Source organism: Podarcis gaigeae (genome assembly GCF_964106915.1).
Source record: "Podarcis gaigeae genome assembly, chromosome: 13".
Taxonomy (NCBI): domain Eukaryota; kingdom Metazoa; phylum Chordata; class Lepidosauria; order Squamata; family Lacertidae; genus Podarcis; species Podarcis gaigeae.
The window spans coordinates 48,403,149-48,422,902 of record NC_139689.1 but is presented as its reverse complement, the minus strand read 5'-3'; the positions used below and the strand labels follow the sequence as shown (position 1 = coordinate 48,422,902).

General features: G+C 46.6%; 1 protein-coding gene across 2 annotated transcripts in view; it reads right to left on the bottom strand.

The window, feature by feature from the left end:
* Positions 1–19,754, bottom strand: part of LOC310830074 (transmembrane protease serine 11B-like protein) — an 80,466-nt gene that overhangs the window by 23,448 nt on the left and 37,264 nt on the right. For both annotated transcript variants that reach the window (XR_014557472.1, XM_083709588.1), the window contains exon 5: positions 8,089–8,249. Coding sequence is in view for 1 of the 2 variants with exons in the window: in XM_083709588.1 (XP_083565714.1) it covers positions 8,089–8,249 (161 nt within the window). In the remaining variant the exon portion in view is untranslated. The remainder of the gene's footprint in view (positions 1–8,088; positions 8,250–19,754) is intronic.

Sequence of the window (19,754 nt, the reverse complement as noted above, 5' to 3'; positions counted from 1 at the left end):
CTGTGGTCTAAACCACAGAGCCTAAGGCTTGCCGATCAGAAGGTCAGCGGTTCAAATCCCTGCGACAGGGTGAGCTCCTGTTGCTCGGTCCCTGCTCCTGCCAACCCAGCAGTTTGAAAACACGTCAAAGTGCAAGTAGATAAATAGGTACCGCTCTGGCGGGAAGGTAAACGGCGTTTCCGTGCGCTGCTCTGGTTCTCCAGAAGTGGCTTAGTCATGCTGGCCACATGACCCGGAAGCTGTATGCCGGCTCCCTCGGCCAATAAAGCAAGATGAGCTCCGCAACCCCAGAGTCGTTCACGACTGGACCTAATGGTCAGGGGTCCCCTTACCTTTAAGTTGGCAGCCACCACTGTCTCCCAGGGGAATAAGTTCCATAGTTTAACTATGGAAACTAACGGTCAGAGGTCCCTTTACCTTTACGTTTTTGTATCATTCCTATTCAATTTTTCTTAGGTCATAGGGGAAACAGGAAAATATTTCCTGTAATGAATCGTTATGGTTGAGAGTGTAGAATTCAGGGCTTACCCACACTTACCTTTTTCCTGCTCTTTCCAGGCACATTTCTGCATGTCAAAGTTCCATGTCCAAGCACACCCCCTTTTTTTTTGCCCCAAAGCTTTCCCCACAAAACCCTGCTCTTTAAAGCTAAAGTGCAACAAACAGCAGTTCGGATTTCCCATGGATTGATGTCTGCTCCAATTAAGCTTCAAGAGTGGGTTTTTGCAGGGAAAGCTTGGGGGTGATAAAATGGGTGCGTGGACACAGACCATACCTCTGGAAAGCACAGGTAAGTGGATTAGCCCTCAATTTTGGATCACAGCCCAGTTTTACACAGACATTCTGCTGGTCCCTGATAGATAATCTAAGACTATGGTAGTACTTGTTCCGTAGATCAGCAGAGGAACAAAGAGGCTCATGACACAAATGACAAGTAAATTTGCTACTATGAATACATGCATTCATACATACATAAGCACTTCATTTATGAGTGAGAAGCAATAGCCACTACCTTTCAGTGGCGTAGCGTGGGGGTGCAGGGGGGGCCGGCCGCACCGGCCGCAACATCTGGGGGTTAGGGTTAGGGGGCGCAAATCCACGGGTTGGGGGCGCAAATCCACGGGTTAGGGGGTGCAAATTACTTGTCTTGCCCCGGGTGCTGACAACCCACACTACGCCACTGCTACCTTTACTTAGGGAATTGATGCATTGGGTACAAACTTGAATAGAACTATGTTCCTTGCAACGACTTGCAAGGAATTCCCTATTTTCTTTCTTAACAAAATGCTAACTTATTCAGATGAAGCACCTGGTCATGAAGTTCTAACCAGAGTCTCATGCTCATACAGTTTGAGCTAGTAAGTTCAGTCTATGGAACATACTCACTTTAAAAAACCACAGCAACCACGACCAGTGTAGACACACTCTAATTTATGTGTAGAAATTATCACCACCCATTATATGGGTGATGTGTCTGGTTGGAGAATGCTGGAGTCATAACAGACTTTTCACCCACATATTGTGTGGTAATAATTGCGAGCAACAGAAATGCTTAGGAAAAAGAAAGGAAAAACTACACAATCACCCACATGAAGACAATTTCCTCAATAGCACACCCTTGGGACACAGATTAACCCTCACGTGTCCACATCTTTGGCAGGACCAAAACAACTCCAGACAAAACCTATGATGCTATGAAAACCTGTTATTTACTTGGAATATTAAAATGTTTAATACTTCTGCCAAAGTTAAAAGAATGTTAAATCACTTAAAAAGCAAAGGTAGCCTTGTTGGTTCATAAGGAGGCAGAATCCAGAGTTTGCAACTGGGTAATACATTCAGGGATGCGGGTGGCGCTGTCGTTTAAACCACAGAGCCTAGGACTTGCCGATCAGAAGGTTGGTGGTTCGAATCCCTGTGACCCGGGTGAGCTCCTGTTGCTTGGTCCCTGCTCCTGCCAACCTAGCTGTTCGAAAGCATGTCAAAGTGCAAGTAGATAAATAGGTATCGCTCAGGCGGGAAGGTAAACAGCATTTCAACAAGCTGCTCTGGTTGGCCAGAAGCGGCTGGGTCATGCTGGCCACATGACCCGGAAGCTGTACGCCGGCTCCCTCGGCCAATAGAGCGAGATGAGCGCTGCAACCCCAGAGTTGGCCACGACTGGACCTAATGATCAGGGGTCCCTTTACCTTAATACATTCACTAGGACTGACCAAAAAGTCACAATATTGTGACCAACATTTGAGGTCTTCAGAAGTTTTTATCAGGAAAGATGTTACACAAAGCAGGGAGTGGTAAGATACTTCCTGGGGGTGGGGGTACCCAGAAAAAAATAGCCGAAATGTTGTAGTCATAAAGTCAGTTGTAGACTCAGTTCTAAGACAGATTGTGGGCTTGTTTATTCATTCATTTTATTATTTATTTATTTATTGGATGTATAGACTGCCCTTCACCATAAGATCTCAGGGCGGTTCACAGAATAAGGGTTGTAGCCAATATTAGTCCTACTCGTAGTAGACCCATTTAAGAAAGTGGGCCTCATCAACCTGTTGTTGTTTAGTCGTTTAGTCATGTCCGACTCTTTGTGACCCCATGGACCAGAGCACGCCAGGCACTCCTGTCTTCCACTGCCTCCCGCAGTTTGGTCAAACTCATGCTGGTATCTTCGAGAACACTATCCAACCATCTCGGCCTCTGTCGTCCCCTTCTCCTTGTGCCCTCCATCTTTCCCAACATCAGGGTCTTTTCCAGGGAGTCTTCTCATGAGGTGGCCAAAGTATTGGAGACTCAGCTTCAGGATCTGTCCTTCCAGTGAGCACTCAGGGCTGATTTCCTTAAGCTCATCAACCTAGCCCCCACTGATTTCAGCGAGTCTACTCTGAGGGGTATTTAGGGCTTACCCACACTTCCTCCTCATTTTCCAGGGATGGTTGGCACTTTAAAGCTCCGTGTCCAAGCACTCATTTGTGATCCAGAGCTTTCCCTGCGAAAACGCTCCCTTTACCACTGAATTGGGGCAAGCGACCGTCAGTGGAAAACTTGAACTGCCGTTAGTTCACGACAGCTTTAAAGAGCAGGTTTTCGTGAGGAAAGCTGCAGGGCAAAAGAAAGATTGCTCAGACACTATAAACTTTAAAGCACCTGTGCCTGGAAAGTGCAGGCCAAAAGCTAAGTGTGGATAAGCCCTTAGTTGGCTATAACTCTGCACTTTAAAGAGTTATTGATTCCAATAGGAGATAAAGGCATGTGTTTATCTCTGCCTGGGATATTTCAGGCTTAAAAAGAGCTTAACTTGTGGCTGGGCTGAATCACACCTTATATTGTCACTGCTACAAACAGGCACATTTCTCAGTAACTAGGGATGGGAAAGGCTCCATACACACGGTACCTTTAAAGTTCATTCGAAACACATTTTTCTCGCCACAGAATTCTGAGCACCATACAGTGGTACCCCTGCTTACGAACAGGATCCGTTCCGTGCTGCTCTGGTTCGCCAGAAGCGGCTTAGTCATGCTGGCCACATGACCTGGAAGCTGTACGCCGGCTCTCTTGGCCAATAAAGCAAGATGAGCGCCGCAACCCCAGAGTCGTTCGCAACTGGACCTAATGGTCAGGGGTCCCTTTACCTTTACCTTTATGATTCAGCTAAAAGAGCGGCTTTTCATGGTGAAGGCCCCAGAGCAAAAGAAAGGGTGTTCGGACACGCAGCTTTGAAGCACAGACCTGTGCCTGGAAAGAGCAGGTCTAAAGGTAAGTGAGGATAAGCCCTAACAGAGGAAGTTGGTATCATTCAGAGCTATGGATTTATATCGCCCAGGCTCCACCTTCACAGTGATGACATGTTTGCACAACAGCAATCTCAGGGCCTTGCTAGCCATCCTGTCTCCTGAGTTCCCCAACCTTCATCAGCTGTGGAATGCCATGGGATCGGTGCACACCAGCAATCTCAGATTAACAGCTTCCACCGTGCCTGGCAAAGCAGCAGTCATAAGAGTTAGGAGACTGGTTGTCCGCATTCCAATGTGAATTTCACTATCCCCCTCCAGGTTGCTCCCACTTCTGGGCCAGCAGAGATGTGTGAGATAACAAGCACATGCCTTGAGAAAAAAAATGTTGATGACACAGTTGGTAGCAATTCAGGTCAGATAGCGATCAGCATGGCACCCAAGGAGGATCTTATAAAGGGGGCGGGGGAGAAAAGAAGCTCTTTCCCTTGTTTGTTATTTAAGAGATTTTGTTTCTTTTCTTCTTTTTAAAAAAGCCAGCAATATTTTGAGTTGTTCAGAAGCTGGCTGGGGTCTTATTTTCTCTCCCTTCGTTGTGAGAAGAGAGAGCTCTACAAGGCACTGAAACTATCACTAAACCCCAAAACCAATTTACAGCTAGTCTACTGGGAATAAGATAAAGGCAGCAGAGAAGAGGCAGGATGTTTTGAAACACTGTCAGACAGGAAGGCTACAGCAGCCCAATCTAATTCAGATTAATTTGGAGTGTATGCCACATTTTTGAACACGTGCATTTGTTCGAAATATTATTCCGTAGCTTTCATCATAGAAGGAACTTATTTCTTGATTTGGTTTTGTTGATTTATGCTTTGCCTAGAAGAGCGTTTTGTTAATGCACTATGTCTCGTCGGCAGTAGCTTCAGGGTTTGAGAAGAGGGCTAGCAGGAAGAGTCGTTGGATAGACCATAGCTGTCAACCTTCTCTTTTTTGTGGGAAATTCCCTTATTCCAGCGCCATTTCCCGCTGCTATCCTGGATTGTTAGATATCCCGTAGACTGTCCCCGGGACAGGTGAGGCGGTTGATCCCTTATTTTCAAATCTGAAAGTTGACAGCTATGGGATAGACAAGCAACATGATTCAGGCCCCACCTTCCCCTTAGTTTTATGTTACGTGAAATTGTGGAGATCTTGGCCAAGAGGATCCTTTACAGATCACCTGGCCTTAGCAAGTACAGTGGTACCTCTGGTTACGTACTTAATTCGTTCTGGAGGTCCGTTCTTAACCTGAAACTGTTCTTAACCTGAAGCACCACTTTAGCTAATGGGGCCTCCTGCTGCTGCCGCCGCCCAATTTCTGTTCTCATCCAGAAGCAAAGTTCTTAACCTGAGGTACTATTTCTGGGTTAGCAGAGTCTGTAACCTGAAGCATATGCAACCTGAAGCGTATGTAACCCAAGGTACCACCATATCCAGCTTTGGAAAATGCCAGCACTGGCCATGCTTAACTTCAGCTTCTTTCACCCATTTAGAAAGTAAACACAAAGACTTAAGACCATCCTTCATTGCTTGTTTATTAAGTGCTTAGGGCAATTAAGTCCATTAATGGTTATCATCAAAGTAGGCTGATGTGAAATGCTTTAATGTATTTAAGTCAGGGCCGGCCCGAGACATTTTGGCACCGGAGGTGAACCACAAAATGGTGCTTCCCTCCCCACCAGGGGAGAAGGGGTAAGTGAAGCTCTACAGCAGGAACGGGGAGGGGGGCGGGGGAGAGAAAAATCGAAACCAGGATCTGCTGCCCCTGTGGATATTGCCACCTGAGGCGGTTGCCTCACCTTGTCCCATAATGTGCATGGGGTTTTAGTGCAACTAAATGGCATAAGGCATCCCAGAACAAGAGCAAGACCTGGAATGTGGCAAACAGGAAGGGAGACTTTAAACCAGGGGTCGGAAAGGTTTACCCTGCCTGGGCCGGTTCACTCCAGTGGAGATCCCTCCATGGGCCAGATCCCGTGCCTGCGATTTCCGGCGTCTGCGGAGACGCGATTTCCGGCACCGCAAAAGCGAGTCCCTGCTCCATGCTTGTTTAGCGCAGCGCGCAGGGACTTGCCGAACGGGCGGCTTGGGGGCCGGTTAAATGATCCCCGTGGGCCACTTGTGACCCAAGGGGCCTTAGGTTGCCAACCCCTGCTTTAAATCATCCCCTGCTGCTGGAATCCTGACAAAAATCGCCCATCGCTGCTATTTACATTGAGAGGAAACTCCTATTAGCATCATTGGCTCCCATTGTAAAAAATACGGGGGGGGGGGGGAGATGAGTCTCCCCCTTGCAGCCCACCATGGTTTTTTTTAAAAAAAAATGTGCAGGAGGGCCTGCAGCAACTATACATTTAATAGGTAAAGGGACCCCTGGCCATTAGGTCCAGTCGTGACCAACTCTAGGGTTGCGACGCTCATCTCGCTTTATTGGCCGAGGGAGCCAGCGTACAGCTTCCGGGTCATGTGGCCAGCATGACTCAGCCACTTCTGGCGAACCAGAGCAGTGCACAGAAACACCGTTTACCTTCCCGCTGGAGCGGTACCTATTTATCTACTTGCACTTTGACGTGCTTTTGAACTGCTAGGTTGGCAGGAGCTGGGACCGAGCAACGGGAGCTCACCCCGTTGTGGGGATTCGAACCGCCGACCTTCTGATCGGCAAGTCCTAGGCTCTGTGGTTTAACCCACAGTGCTACCTGCGTCCCATACATTTAATAGTTCCGCATTAAATCACATTTTGCATTTACTGTTACATGAGACCCCAAAGGGCAGCCCCTGCCACTTCCTGCACAGGGATGGGAGGAGACGACCAACACCTCCTATTCACCAAGAGGTTGCTGTAGAGGCAGCATGGGGGCAGCTGCCAAGGAGGCAGCAGGGGGTGATGCATTCCTTGGAAGCTGGATTTGCTGCTCCTGTGTATCCCAAGGAGCTCCGGGTGGGATCAGATACTTCTCTAAATATTGCAGTACAGGTTTCATGCAAAAAACATGCACACACACATATGTGTTGTACATAAAATATGTGTACAAAACAGGTATTCCCTGGATGAGCGTATGGAAAACACTAAGAAGCACATATTTTATTTTATTTTATTAAAAATGTGTATTTTATGTAAAAGTGCATACAATTTAACTATGGATTTTTCATGCATCCTTTTTAAAATATATATATGCAAAAACATAGGGCAGATCAGACCTATGACTGGGCACCAGTGAGACTGAAGCAGGCTGAAATTAGCTGCTCACTCCATCCCTATAGGGATGGGAACCATATGTACCCTGCCTTGGGTTCCGTGATGGAGGAAAAATAGAAGAAATACAATTTATTTTTAAAATTTATGGGGCAATAGCAAGGTTCAGCAGGTGCACTAGAACTGTCAGGAGCCCCATGGAGGTGTCGTGAAGGGAGTGGTTAGATCTGGGGGGAGAGTCGGAAGAGCTCCAAGGGGAGGGTCTCAGTTGGTTGCAGACCATTGAGTCAGATCCACAAGAGGCGTCCGATTCCAGAGAGGGATCCATCAGCTTAAGGGGCGAAGAATCAGACCCTGGGGAAGGCCTGAGTGGAATATTAGGGGTATGTTCTTAACTATGCAAAATCATTTTCACAAAGTCTGACAAAAACTCCAGAATCTATTAGGTAACGGTAAAGGGACCCCTGACTGTTAGGTCCAGTCGAGGCCGACTCTGGGGTTACAGTGCTCATCTCACTTTATTGGCCAAGGAAGCCGGCGTACAGCTTCCGGGTTATGTGGCCAGCATGACTAAGCCGTTTCTGGCAAACCAGAGCAGCCCACTGAAACGCCGTTTACCTTCCCGCTAAAGCAATACCTATTTATCTACTTGCACTTCGTGCTTTCAAACTGCTAGGTTGGCAGGAGCAGGGACCGGACAACGGGAGCTCACCCTGTTGCGGGGATTCGAACCGCCAACCTTCTGATCAGCAAGCCCTAGGCTCTGTGGTTTAACCCCCAGCGCCACCCACGTCCCCCCAGATTCAATTAGGACCAACCAAAATATCAAACGTGAGTGAGAGAAAACATGTATTTTAAGTGACAATCTACCATTAGATATATCAGCACTTAGCATTACTTATTTAAAAATCAATCAGAACTATGATTCACAATATGATATGCCTAAAATAGCAAATATATTGCTCGGTTGAAATTAAGATCTACAGTTCCCAGTACACTTAGCTCACAAAACATGTTCTTAAAAACAAAAACGAAGCTGGCAAGGTTGAGTAGGAATACAACATGATAAATATAACAATCCCTGGGAGAGAAACCCCTATCAGTGGTAAAAAAAAAACTCAAGGCACTTGCCTGTGAGGGTGGAAGAGGGGAGGTTGATGCGAGCAGACCCAGGATACATCTTCAGCCTCTCCTGCAAAATCTTGTCGACTGCCATCCGTAGTGCCGTGTTATCAGTAGAAGAGAAGAGAAACATCAGCACGACTTGTGCAGTCACTCCACCTGTGTCTGGGCTGAAAGAGAACCAAAGCACACACAAAAACTAACTGATTGGTTTATGGGCTGTGTCCACACTACACCTCTAAAGCACATTCAAAGCATTTTTTTCCTCTCTCTCTCTCTCTCTCTCTCTCTCTCTCTTTCAAAAGAGTCTGGGCACTGTAATTTACCCCTCAGGCCTCACCCACACCTCCATTTGCCCCGCCACTGCCCCCCAGAAAAACCCACTCTTTAGTGCTGAATTGGAACAAACGGCAATTGTGGACTGCTGTTTGTTCTGATTTAGCACTAAAGAGTGGGCTTTTCATGGGAAAGTGGCAGGGCAAAGGGAAAACCACTCAGACCAACACATGGACAATCCATAGACATCTCACTGCATCTTGTGGGAGAGAAGACCATAGTTTAACTTCATATACTGTGTGAAGAAGTACAGTGGTGCCCCGCAAGACGAATGCCTCGCAAGACGGAAAACCCGCTAGACGAAAGGGTTTTCCGTTTTGGAGGTGCTTCGCAAAACGAATTTCCCTATGGGCTTGCTTTGCAAGACGAAAATGTCTTGCGAGTTCCTGCGGGGGTTTTTTCCTCCCCCCCCCCTTTTCCCCAAGCCGCTAAGCTGCTTATCAGCTGATCCGCTAAGTCGCTTAGCAGCTGATCCGCTAAGCCGTTTAGCAGCTGATCCGCTAAGCCGCTTAACAGCTGATCCGCTAAGCCGCTTAGCAGCTGATCCGCTAAGCCGCTTAGCAGCTGATCCGCTAAGCCCACTAAGCCGCTAATAGCGCTAATTCACTAAGCCGCTAATGGGCTTGCTTTGCAAGACAAAGAGACTCACAGAACGGATTCTTTTCGTCTTGCGAGGCACCACTGTATTTTCTTTTGTCTGTCCTGAGCGTTCAGCATCATTAGGTGGCACCTGGTTCTTTTATTATGTGAGAGACAGAAAAACTTCTCCCTGTCCCCCTTTCCCCCAATGGATGGATATACTTGCTTCTGAATCCAATGCTTATTTCCTCTTAGTTCAATCTAACCCTTTCCCCAAGCTGTTCACCTTTTTGCTACACACACATACACACCAAGCACCTTGTAAGTTGACCTTAGTAATCATTTGTTTTTAAATTAAAACATTCCGGTAAGTTCCTTTAAACTGATAACAAACAGCTCAAAGGAGGTGTGAGGTGCCTTCATGACTGTCACACGAACTCATTGCTGTGTACATCTTCACATTTGGCCAAGAGGAATGGGTTTTCCCTGATGAAGAGAAGATTGTATATCTGACTAAAACAGTGTAATTCCACAGCACGCTCACTGCTTATATTATGTATATCTGGATTCATTCTACAGCATGTAACCATATTTTAGAGAACATACGGATTGCACACAAGGCAATACACCTATTGATGTACGGTAAATTCCTGCCATTAAATCATTTGCCTCAAGTCTTGAGACTGGAATGCTTTCTAAGGCGACGGCAACGATTTCTATAAAACAGTGGACAGTTATTTTCTATATTCATTTGAGAGATGGAGAGCTAAACCATATGACATTATTTCCTAAAGCAAATGTAAGAGTAAGGACTTCTATTCCCTGAGAGATCATCTTACACTTAAGGCACCAAGCAATTTCTCCTTCCCACATATAAGCACATTGGGGCAGCATTTATCTATCATCATTAGAGCACTGAACTTTCTCAAATATGTATCAGCAAGTTGCCAGGGGAGGGAGTAGCTATCTCTGCATATCACTATCAGATTTGGTATAGCAGCCTTTTGAATGACTTCCCACCTTTTATTCCTGTTCATGCCCATCATGGTTAAATGTTATAGAAAAGAATAGCTGGAACCCACTAATTGCTGCTGGACAGTATCAAGACACTTGTGAGGACGATGAGTAATCCCCAATGAAATTAATGAAGCTTGCACAGTACTCCGCTTAAAGACTGTCTCCTTGCGTCTCCTCCTCTGTTTTGGCTTATTCACCCCACCCAAAGGTGGTTGCAGCATGCAAATTTGTGAAACCACAAACTGTATTTGTGCCAGCGCTGGATGATTCAGGTAGGAGGAGGAGAATAGCATCTGCTTCTGTTTACACACCCTCACCGAGGCAATTTTCAATGAAGCAAAATGGAAAGAGAGAAACACACAGGAAACAACAAGCTTTTATTGGACCAAGGCAACCCTTCCCATCAAGAATACTGATTGAGAACGGGGGTGTTCAGAAACAAATCATTGAGCCATTACGAATTGAGCCCAGCCCACCTTCCAAATTCCAGGTGAGCTTGTCATGGCACAGTATTGGCCTTCTCACGTAATTTTTTCTTCTTCGCCATTCCCACACATCTCCAAAATTATCAAAGGTAAGAAGGCAAACTAGCAGTTGAGAGAGCTTGCAAAAGTTTCAGAGCTCAGAAACTCTCCCACAACTCATCACAAGTTTTTAAGTACAGTCATACCTCGGGTTACAGATGCTTCAGGCTGTGTGTTTTCAGGCTGCACACCGCGCCAAACCCGGAAGTACCAGAACGGGTTACTTCTGGGTTTTGGTGCTCACACATGCGCAGAACCACCAAATCGCGCTTTGCAAATGCGCAGACGCGTCAGATCGCAAGCCGTGTGTGCGCAGGCGAACGCTGCGGGTTGCGAATGTGCCTCCCGCATGGATCACGTTCGCAACCCGAGAGTCCACTGTACAGGAAAATGAGGCAGGACATAACTGGTAGACGAGTCCCCAGCTTGAATCTTCTTGAGCTGTGTAGAAGTGGCAGAAAAAGCCTGACCTCTCCCCCCCAAAATGACCAGAAAGCCTCAGAAAGACCCACTCCCTTCTGAATCCGAATGGGCAAGTTTCAATCATCAATAACCATGAACAGGGCTTTCCCCCCTTATAGAATAAATATGTTTCTTATGAGAGCAAAGTTTGTGCTCGGGAATCAGCTTTAGCATGCTTAGAATAAAAAATGAGCTATCAACATGAGACCTGTTGACAGTTCCCCGCATGTTGGCTGGATACCAAATAATGAATTGCATGTGTGAATTGTTGGCATCCATCTGTCTCAAGAGACAATGGAGTGTGCCTCCAGGGGAGAAGTCAAACCACGGCATTAGCAGCACCAAAGTGACCTCCCCAGAGCACAGGCATGGGCAGTGTGTATGAAGGTCCTGGGCTGCCCAGTTGACTTCCTTTCTGGTGTAGTCCAAAGGAAAGCAGAGCAAGATGTTTGGCACCAGCTTGGCTGCAGGAGTTGCCTGAAGAAGGCGTACAAGGTGCCATCCAACCGTCTTAGAGACTCCACTCCAGATGTGTGTAGGGTTTACTCCTTAGCCTTTTCTTCTCCTGAAGTTTTCCCGCAAGGCAGCGGAGGTTGAGGATCAGTTTTCCTTCTCCTGGATGAGCTGCCTTCCCGGGTTGACAAGCCCCAGCTGCCCCTTGTCTGTGTGTGAATAAGCTCTCAAAATCATCTCAGAAAGAACTTCTCTGCCATTTAAGGTTGAGACTCCTTAGGGTAGTGATAAAGCGGGATATCAAATCCAAACTCTTCTTCTATTTAGGGATGCGGGTGGCGCTGTGGGTTAAACCACAGAGCCTAGGGCTTGCCGATCAGAAGGTCGGCGGTTCAAATCCCTGCAACGGGGTGAGCTCCCATTGCTTGGTCCCTGCTTCTGCCAACCTAGCAGTTCGAAAGCACAAAGTGCAAGTAGATAAATAGGTACCACTCCAGCGGGAAGGTAAACGGCGTTTCCGTGCACTGCTCTGGTTTGCCAGAAGCGACTTAGTCATGCTGGCCACATGACCCGGAAGCTGTACGCCGGCTCCCTTGGCCTATAAAGCGAGATGAGCGCCGCAACCCCAGAGTCGTCTGCGACTGGACCTAACGGTCAAGGGTCCCTTTACGTTTACCTTTCTACCAGCAGAATGCATTCCCATGGAGACAGTTCACATGTTCTGCTGGAAGTCATGGGAACCAGCCCGTTGTAAAGCACAGTTCTGATTTTATTGAGTGTAAAATATGGCTCCAAATATGTACTCCCAAAGGCAGATTTCTGTACCATTGGCCATCATACTATTATATTAAATATTATGACTAAAACTACACACGAGTCATTATCTTATTGGCTGTTTATTGGGTATCATGCTGCACGTTCCCTCTCCTCACCCCAAACCCGCCCTTTCTTCCTGTGCTGCACCAAACACACAAATTAAATTAGTCTGGAGACACACCTCTTCAAACACTGCAATACGCTGTGTCTCACCCTTTAATAACTCACTCGAAATAATGTATCGTAAAGATGGATGCCATCACCCTTTCTTGGCAATATAATGTTACCAACCGTTTACTCACATGATACAGTTAATCACCGAACTAACATTCCATTTCTGCTCTATATGCCACTGCAGAAAAGCGACTTGTATTGGGTAAAAACAATTCAAGAGAGAAGGGGAGAGGAAATATCAGCTGTGCGGAAAGAAGGCTGTATTTTGTCTTCCTGTAATGTTTTGAGTCTAGCTCCTTCTCAGGGATAAGATTCAGCAAATCTGTAATCCACTCAAAGATGTTGGCCGCATTGAATAAGTTAAAAAAGAAATAAAGTGGTACCTCAGGTTAAGTACTCAATTCGTTCCGGAGGTCCGTACTTAACCTGAAACTGTTCTTAACCTGAAGCACCACTTTAGCTAATGGGGTCTCCTGCTGCCACGGCGCCGCCAGAGCACGATTTCTGTTCTCATCCTGAAGCAAAGTTCTTAACTTGAAGCACTATTTCTGGGTTAGCAGAGTCTGTAACCTGAAGCGTATGTAACCTGAAGCGTATGTAACCTGAGGTACCACTGTACTTAAAGAAATGTTGACTGAAAATTGCCTAAAAGCATACCAACAGAACAGGCTTAAACAGCTTCAATGGTCATTCCCTGGGAACATTAAGAAACTACCGTATTTTTTTGCTCTATAAGACTCACTTTTTCCCTCCTAAAAAGTAAGGAGAAATGTGGGTGCGTCTTATGGAGCGAATGCAGGCTGCGCAGCTATCCCAGAAGCCAGAACAGCAAGAGGGATTGCTGCTTTCACTGCGCAACGATCCCTCTTGCTGTTCTGGCTTCTGAGATTCAGAATATTTTTTTTTCTTGTTTTCCTCCTCCAATAACTAGGTGCATCTTGTGGTCTGGTGCATCTTATAGAGCGAAAAATACGGTAATCCAGTGAGGGGTTAAGAATCTCTAAGAGAACTGTTAGCATTTTCACCAAACTACAGTTCCTAGAATTCTTTGGGATAAAATGCAATGTTTAAGCTGTTAGAGACACACATGCGCTTGGAATATTATGTCTAGTTCTTATTGCTGCACCTCAAAAAGGATACCGTAGAGCTGGAAAAGGTGCAAGAAAGGGCAGACAAAATTATACAGGGGCTAGAGCAATCCCCTAGGATGAAGGCTTGCAACATTTGAGGATTTTCAGCTTAGGAAAAGCAGTAAGGTATATAAAGACAGAGGTATATAAAATTATGCCTTGTATTTGAGGGGGCATGTGCGTTTGTGTGTGTGGAGAGAGGAGTTTTCCTCCCTCTCTCATCATAAGAGTCCCAAGTCATACAATGACGTTGAATGTTGGAAGATTCAGTCAAGAGAAAGTACTTCACGCAGCGCATAAATGATGGCGTTTGCTACAAAGATGTAGTGTTGATCTCAGAAGGGGATTTGACAAATTCATGGAGGCTATCAATGACTACACACCACATAGTTAAAATATGGAACTTGTTCCCCTGGGAGACAGTGGTGGCTGCCAACTTAAAGGTAAGGGGACCCCTGACCATTAGGTCCAGTATGACCGACTCTGGGGTTGCGGCGCTCATCTCGCTTTATTGGCCGAGGGAGCCGGCGTACAGCTTCCGGGTCATGTGTCCAGCATGACTAAGCCACTTCTGGTGAACCAGAGCAGCGCACGGAAACGCCGTTTACCTTCCCGCCAGAGCGGTACCTATTTATCTACTTGCACTTTGATGTGCTTTCGAACTGCTAGGTTGGCAGGAGCAGGGACCGAGCAACGGGAGCTCACCCCATCACAGGGATTCGAACCGCCGACGTTCCGATCAGCAAGTTCTAGGCTCTGTGGTTTAACCCACAGCGCCACCCGTGTCCCAGGCTGCCAACTTAGATGGCTTTAAAAGAGGATTGGACAAACTCACGGAGGAGAAGACTGTCAATGGCTCTGCTCTGCTTCCACAGCAATGTTCCTGAATACCACTTTCTGGAGACCACAGGAAGGGAGAGTGCTTTTGAGCTCTGGCCCTGCTTTCTGGTGTCTCATAACCAGTGCTTTTTTCTGGGGGGACACAGGGGGACGCTTACCCCTAAACATTTTGTGAATCTTTGTACTTTTGTCCACTTACTGTACAGTGGACGCTCGGGTTGCGAACATGGTCCGTGCGGGAGGCGTGTTCACAACCCACAGAGCTGCATCTGCGCACATGCATGCACAAAGCATGATTTAGCACTTCTGCGCATGCACGACTGCCGAAACCTGGAAGTAACCCATTCTGGTACTTCTGGGTTTTGGCGCATCCATAACCTGAAAAAACGCAACCTTATTGTAACCCGAGGTATGACTGTATTTATTTTTCCCTATTTGAATTATAAAATGGTGATCTTCTTGAGTCAAAATTAAAGTACCCCTAAACATTTTTTTTTTGGGGGGGAGCACTGGCCATAACCATCTCACTGGTCACTGTAAGACTTGATGAACCACTCAGTGTGATGACACCAGGACACAAGGTGTGTTGTGCTAAATGTTACAAACTAAGGACTCTGTATGCAGGTGTTTAGTGTTGTTTATAAATTCTAGTTCTGTCCCAATCCAACCATTATTGAGTTGAGTCACCATACAGCGATCTTCCTAGACAAATGTTGTAAAATGATCTTGTGAAAGTTCCTCCGAGAAGATAACACTGCGAGTTTCTGCATCCTGAAGAACTGGTTTTTAGTATGATTTCAGGATGCAGTGCTTGGGTATTTTGTCCTGGGGAAACTCTTTCATATGGCAGCGATCCTGAGGGTAAAATTAACTGCAGTTCTTTCACCTTAATAATAGCTATATGAAATGATGCGAAGAAACCACTCACACACCATCAGAAATCTGCACCAATGATACATTTGATGCGCTCAAGCCACAAGAAGGTATCCTTTGCATCTCAGAGAGAAGAGCAGCTGGATTTTAGGCAAACAGCTGGGAAGAACTAGGTCAACAACCTCTTGAAGATACCTTCTAAATTGCATTCAATTTCTTGCAAATTCAAAATGAGCAAGGTTTAGAGTAAAGCTGCTCCTTTTCCTTTTCTTCCTGATCTTTCAAACAGGCAGAACCAGTGTGCACAAGCAAAAGTTGTAACATTTTGCTTCCCAAAGTGTGTGTTTTAGGCCACAAATGTTGGGACACTAGGAGTGATCAGTGAGCAGACAAGCAAAACCTAAAAGTTCTCTTTCTCGTTCTCTTTCTTTCCACCCCTCCTTTCCTTCACCTGAACTTTGAAAGCATTGTTGTTGTTTAGTTGTTTAGTCGTGTCCGCCTCTTCGTGACCCCATGGACCAGAGCACGCCAGGCACTCCTGTCTTCCACTGCCTCCCACATTTTGGTCAAACTCATGCTGGTAGCTTCGAGAACACTGTCCAACCATCTCGTCCTCTGTCATCCCCTTCTCCTTGTGCCCTCCATCTTTCCCAACATCAGGGTCTTTCTCAGGGAGTCTTCTTTTCTCACGCGGTGGCCAAAGTATTGGAGCCTCAGCTTCAGGATCTGTCCTTCCAGTGAGCACTCAGGGCTGATTTCCTTCAGAATGGAGAGGTTTGACCTTCTTGCAGTCCATGGGACTCCTCCAGCACCATAATTCAAAAGCATCAATTCTTCGGCGACCAGCCTTCTTTATGGTCCAGCTCTCACTTCCACATCACATCACAACTGGAAAAACCATAGCTTGAACTATACGGACCTTTGTCGGCAAGGTGATGTCTCTGCTTTTTAAGATGCTGTCTAGGTTTGTCACTGCTTTTCTCCCAAGAAGCAGGCATCTTTTAATTTTGTGACTGCTGTCACCATCTGCAGTGATCATGGAGCCCAAGAAAGTAAAATCTCTCACTGCCTCCATTTCTTCCCCTTCTATTTGCCAGGAGGTGATGGGACCAGTGGCCAAGATCTTCATTTTTTTGATGTTGAGCTTCAGACCATATAGAAATATTGAAATATTGCAAGTATTAGCCAATGGAAAGTTCTTCGTCATTCCTTCCTTTTCTTCAGATCAGGGGCGAGGAACCTTTTATGGCTGGCGGACCAGATCCTTATCTCCCCACCCCAGGTGGAGGGCCAAACTTGACAGGTGGGTGGGCGAGCCCACCCATCTGTCAAATCCCTTGATGTCATGGTGGCATCAAGTGATGCTGCACTTTGACGCTCCAGCAGTTGGGACTTCAAAGTGTAGTGCATGGCTGTTTGAATGCCTTTTTCCAAACAGACCTGTGCTGTTCTTTAAGCCTCCAGCTGGTGAGCAAAGAGTGCAATTCTGCTGACCACTTTGCACAGGTGAAGGAAGATTCCACCAGGTTTGAACCCCTCCCTCCCGTGCATCAGCTGATGTCATCCTGATGGACAGGTGAGCATGGCTTGAGGAAAATGGCCTCATGGGTCAGTTCGGACCCCCTGGCAGGCAAAGATTGGGTGGAAACCGGAAACTGCCCATCCCTGCTTTAGGTAAATGGCCAGTGCTGCTAGAACGGTACTGTCATCAAGTGAAAGAGAAAGCTAAAAATAATCCCCACTATTCATTTGTCAGTCTACAGATGACCTCACATAGCTGCACGCTGCAGACTCGAGCAACAGCTGGTAAATCTAGGCTTGTACAATTAAAGTGGATTAAAGTGCTCTGTCGCCCTAAGGTGTTGCAACGACACCTTTTAAAAACATCCTTTAAAAAAAGACTTTGGGCTGTTATGGAAGTAGCAGGGAAATTCACCCGAGAGTGCTGAATGATTAGCAGGGAATTTATAAACACCCCACAAGCAAATCAACAGGGTGAACGTTCATTGTTGCAGAGTCACAGAAGGTGAAATTGATTTTGAAGGCAAGCCCTATTTCCCAAAAATACTAATTGAGGAACAGTGCCATAAACTCACAGGAAGATAAATAAATGGGGGGGGGGGGCTGCTGAAGAAGTACAGCCAGACACCCTCCCCTTCTCAAAGCTGGCAACCATAGTTAAGTTGATCCTGTGCAGTCCATGGGGAGGGAGCATTCAGCCATTGCTTTCTTCACCTGCCACAGTCAAAGCCCTTAATGTCCATGGCTGACTGTGTTAATGCAAATGAAATCTACGCATTTCAATCCAGGACTGTGTCACCCGCAGGTGACGCAGAAATGACCTGTCAAATATAGCTATTAAGGGCTTATGGAAAGCGCTCTGCCAATGCCCGCTAGGCTGCTGCTTTGAAAAGACGGAACAAGGAAAGCTACACAGCCGTGCCTTCCTGGTATACGTTCAGTGGATTGGAGGTGCCGGGAGGGTCATGGGGAATTATGCCGCCAGTGTAAGGAACTCGGGAGTTTATAAACATCTGAGAATAACACTGATTTTAATCAAAGACCTGCCAATTAAAATGCAGTGCCCAGATTCGTGATCTGGAATGCAATGCACATTTAACTACATCCTCTATTCCTTAAGAATATGCCAGCAAAAAATAAGGGCTGCTTTGCATATTACACAGAGGAAAAGCTGTGTTGCTACAGAAAGCCTGTCTTAGAAGCTTGGGCTAGTCTTAGTTTCCTGGCCACCAAGTCTATATAGCACATATTTGCTACCTTCAGATAAGGTAAAGGTAAAGGGACCCCTGACCCTTAGGTCCAGTCGTGACCAACTCTGGGGTTGCGGCGCTCATCTCGCTTTACTGGCCAAGGGAGCCGGCGTACAGCTTTCGGGTCATGTGGCCAGCATGACTAAGCCGCTTCTGGCGAACCAGAGCAGTGCACAGAAATGCCGTTTACCTTCCCACCGGAGCAGTACCTATTTATCTACTTGCACTTTGATGTGCTTTTGAACTGCTAGGTTGGCAGGAGCAGGGACCGAGCAATGGGAGCTCACCCCGTCGCGGGGATTCGAACCACCGACCTTCTGATCGGCAAGTCCTAGGCTCTGTGGTTTAACCCACAGTGCCACCCGCGTCCCCACCTTCAGATAGGACAATACAATACAATACTGTCATACCTCAGGTTACAGGTGCTTCTGGTTGCGCGATTTTGGGTTGCGCACCGCACTGAACCCGGAAGTACTGGAACAGGTTACTTCCAGGTTTCAGCACTCGCGCATGCGCAGAAGCGCCAGATCGCTACCCGCGCGCATATGCAGAAACACCGAATTGTGACCCGCGTGTGCACAGATGCGGGCGGGGCTGCGGGTTGTGAACGTGCCTCCTGCACGGATCAGATTCGCAACCCAAGCGTCCACTGTACAAATACCATTACTGGCATTACCAGTTCAAATCCCTGGGATAAATTTAAAAGGGACAGGAGTGAGGCTGTCGAGGGTCGCAAGGACATGTTTGCACTGAACAAATATCTAAAAGGTTTTGAACACATTTCAAACTATTGTCCAAAGGAACTGCCCAACTGGCAGCTTTGGGAAAATGTGGAAATACTCCGGTCTTGGAAATTAAATATGTTCATCAGTGTTACAGCACAAACTGGAAAAACTAGGTACCTCTCAGGAATAATATGTCAAGAGGAGAGGTTGCAATGATTAGGTTCATATGGGTTGAACAGGGAGGAGGCATAGGGGAAATTCCCCAGATGAAATATCACCTATGTTATCAACCTGCTAGGTGGCTTCAGTGTCAAACTAGGTGTGACGGTGAAGCTCTGTGTTATTGCACTCACCAGCATTACATGTGGTTTGTGGATTTAGCTGTTCTGCCTTGTTTTACTGATGACCCCCAAAGACTTGTGAAGCGGTCTTTTACAAATTATTGCAGAAAGGAGCGTAAGCTTTCCAGTCTGGTACACTAACACAAGTTAAGTCATTTCATTTCCAAGGCAAATAATTTCCAAAGGTACCTAAAGCTGACAGTTGTTACAGTATAGAGACATCTAAGGCTTTGCCAGTGTGGGATCCTGCAGAAAGATGCCATTCAAAGTGGATCCAGGCCAGTTTCTAACCTTTCTACCACGCATCTGTACTCATACAAGTGGCAAGATGATTCAGAGAGCCAATACAGATGAAAAGGACACTGGGATGAGCTACCTTGGCCCAACATACTGTGGTCACCTGTACCATTCTGCTAAGTGGTGTAGATTACTGTATCAGGAGCAGCTTGGTGGAATCCAGGCAACCATCATAGAAGAAGAAGAGGAAGAGTTTGGATTTGATATCCTGCTTTATCACTACCCAAAGGAGTCTCAAAGCGGCTAACATTCTCCTTTCCCTTCCTCCCCCACAACAAACACTCTGTGAGGTGAGTGGGGCTGAGAGACTTCAGAGAAGTGGGACTAGCCCAAGGTC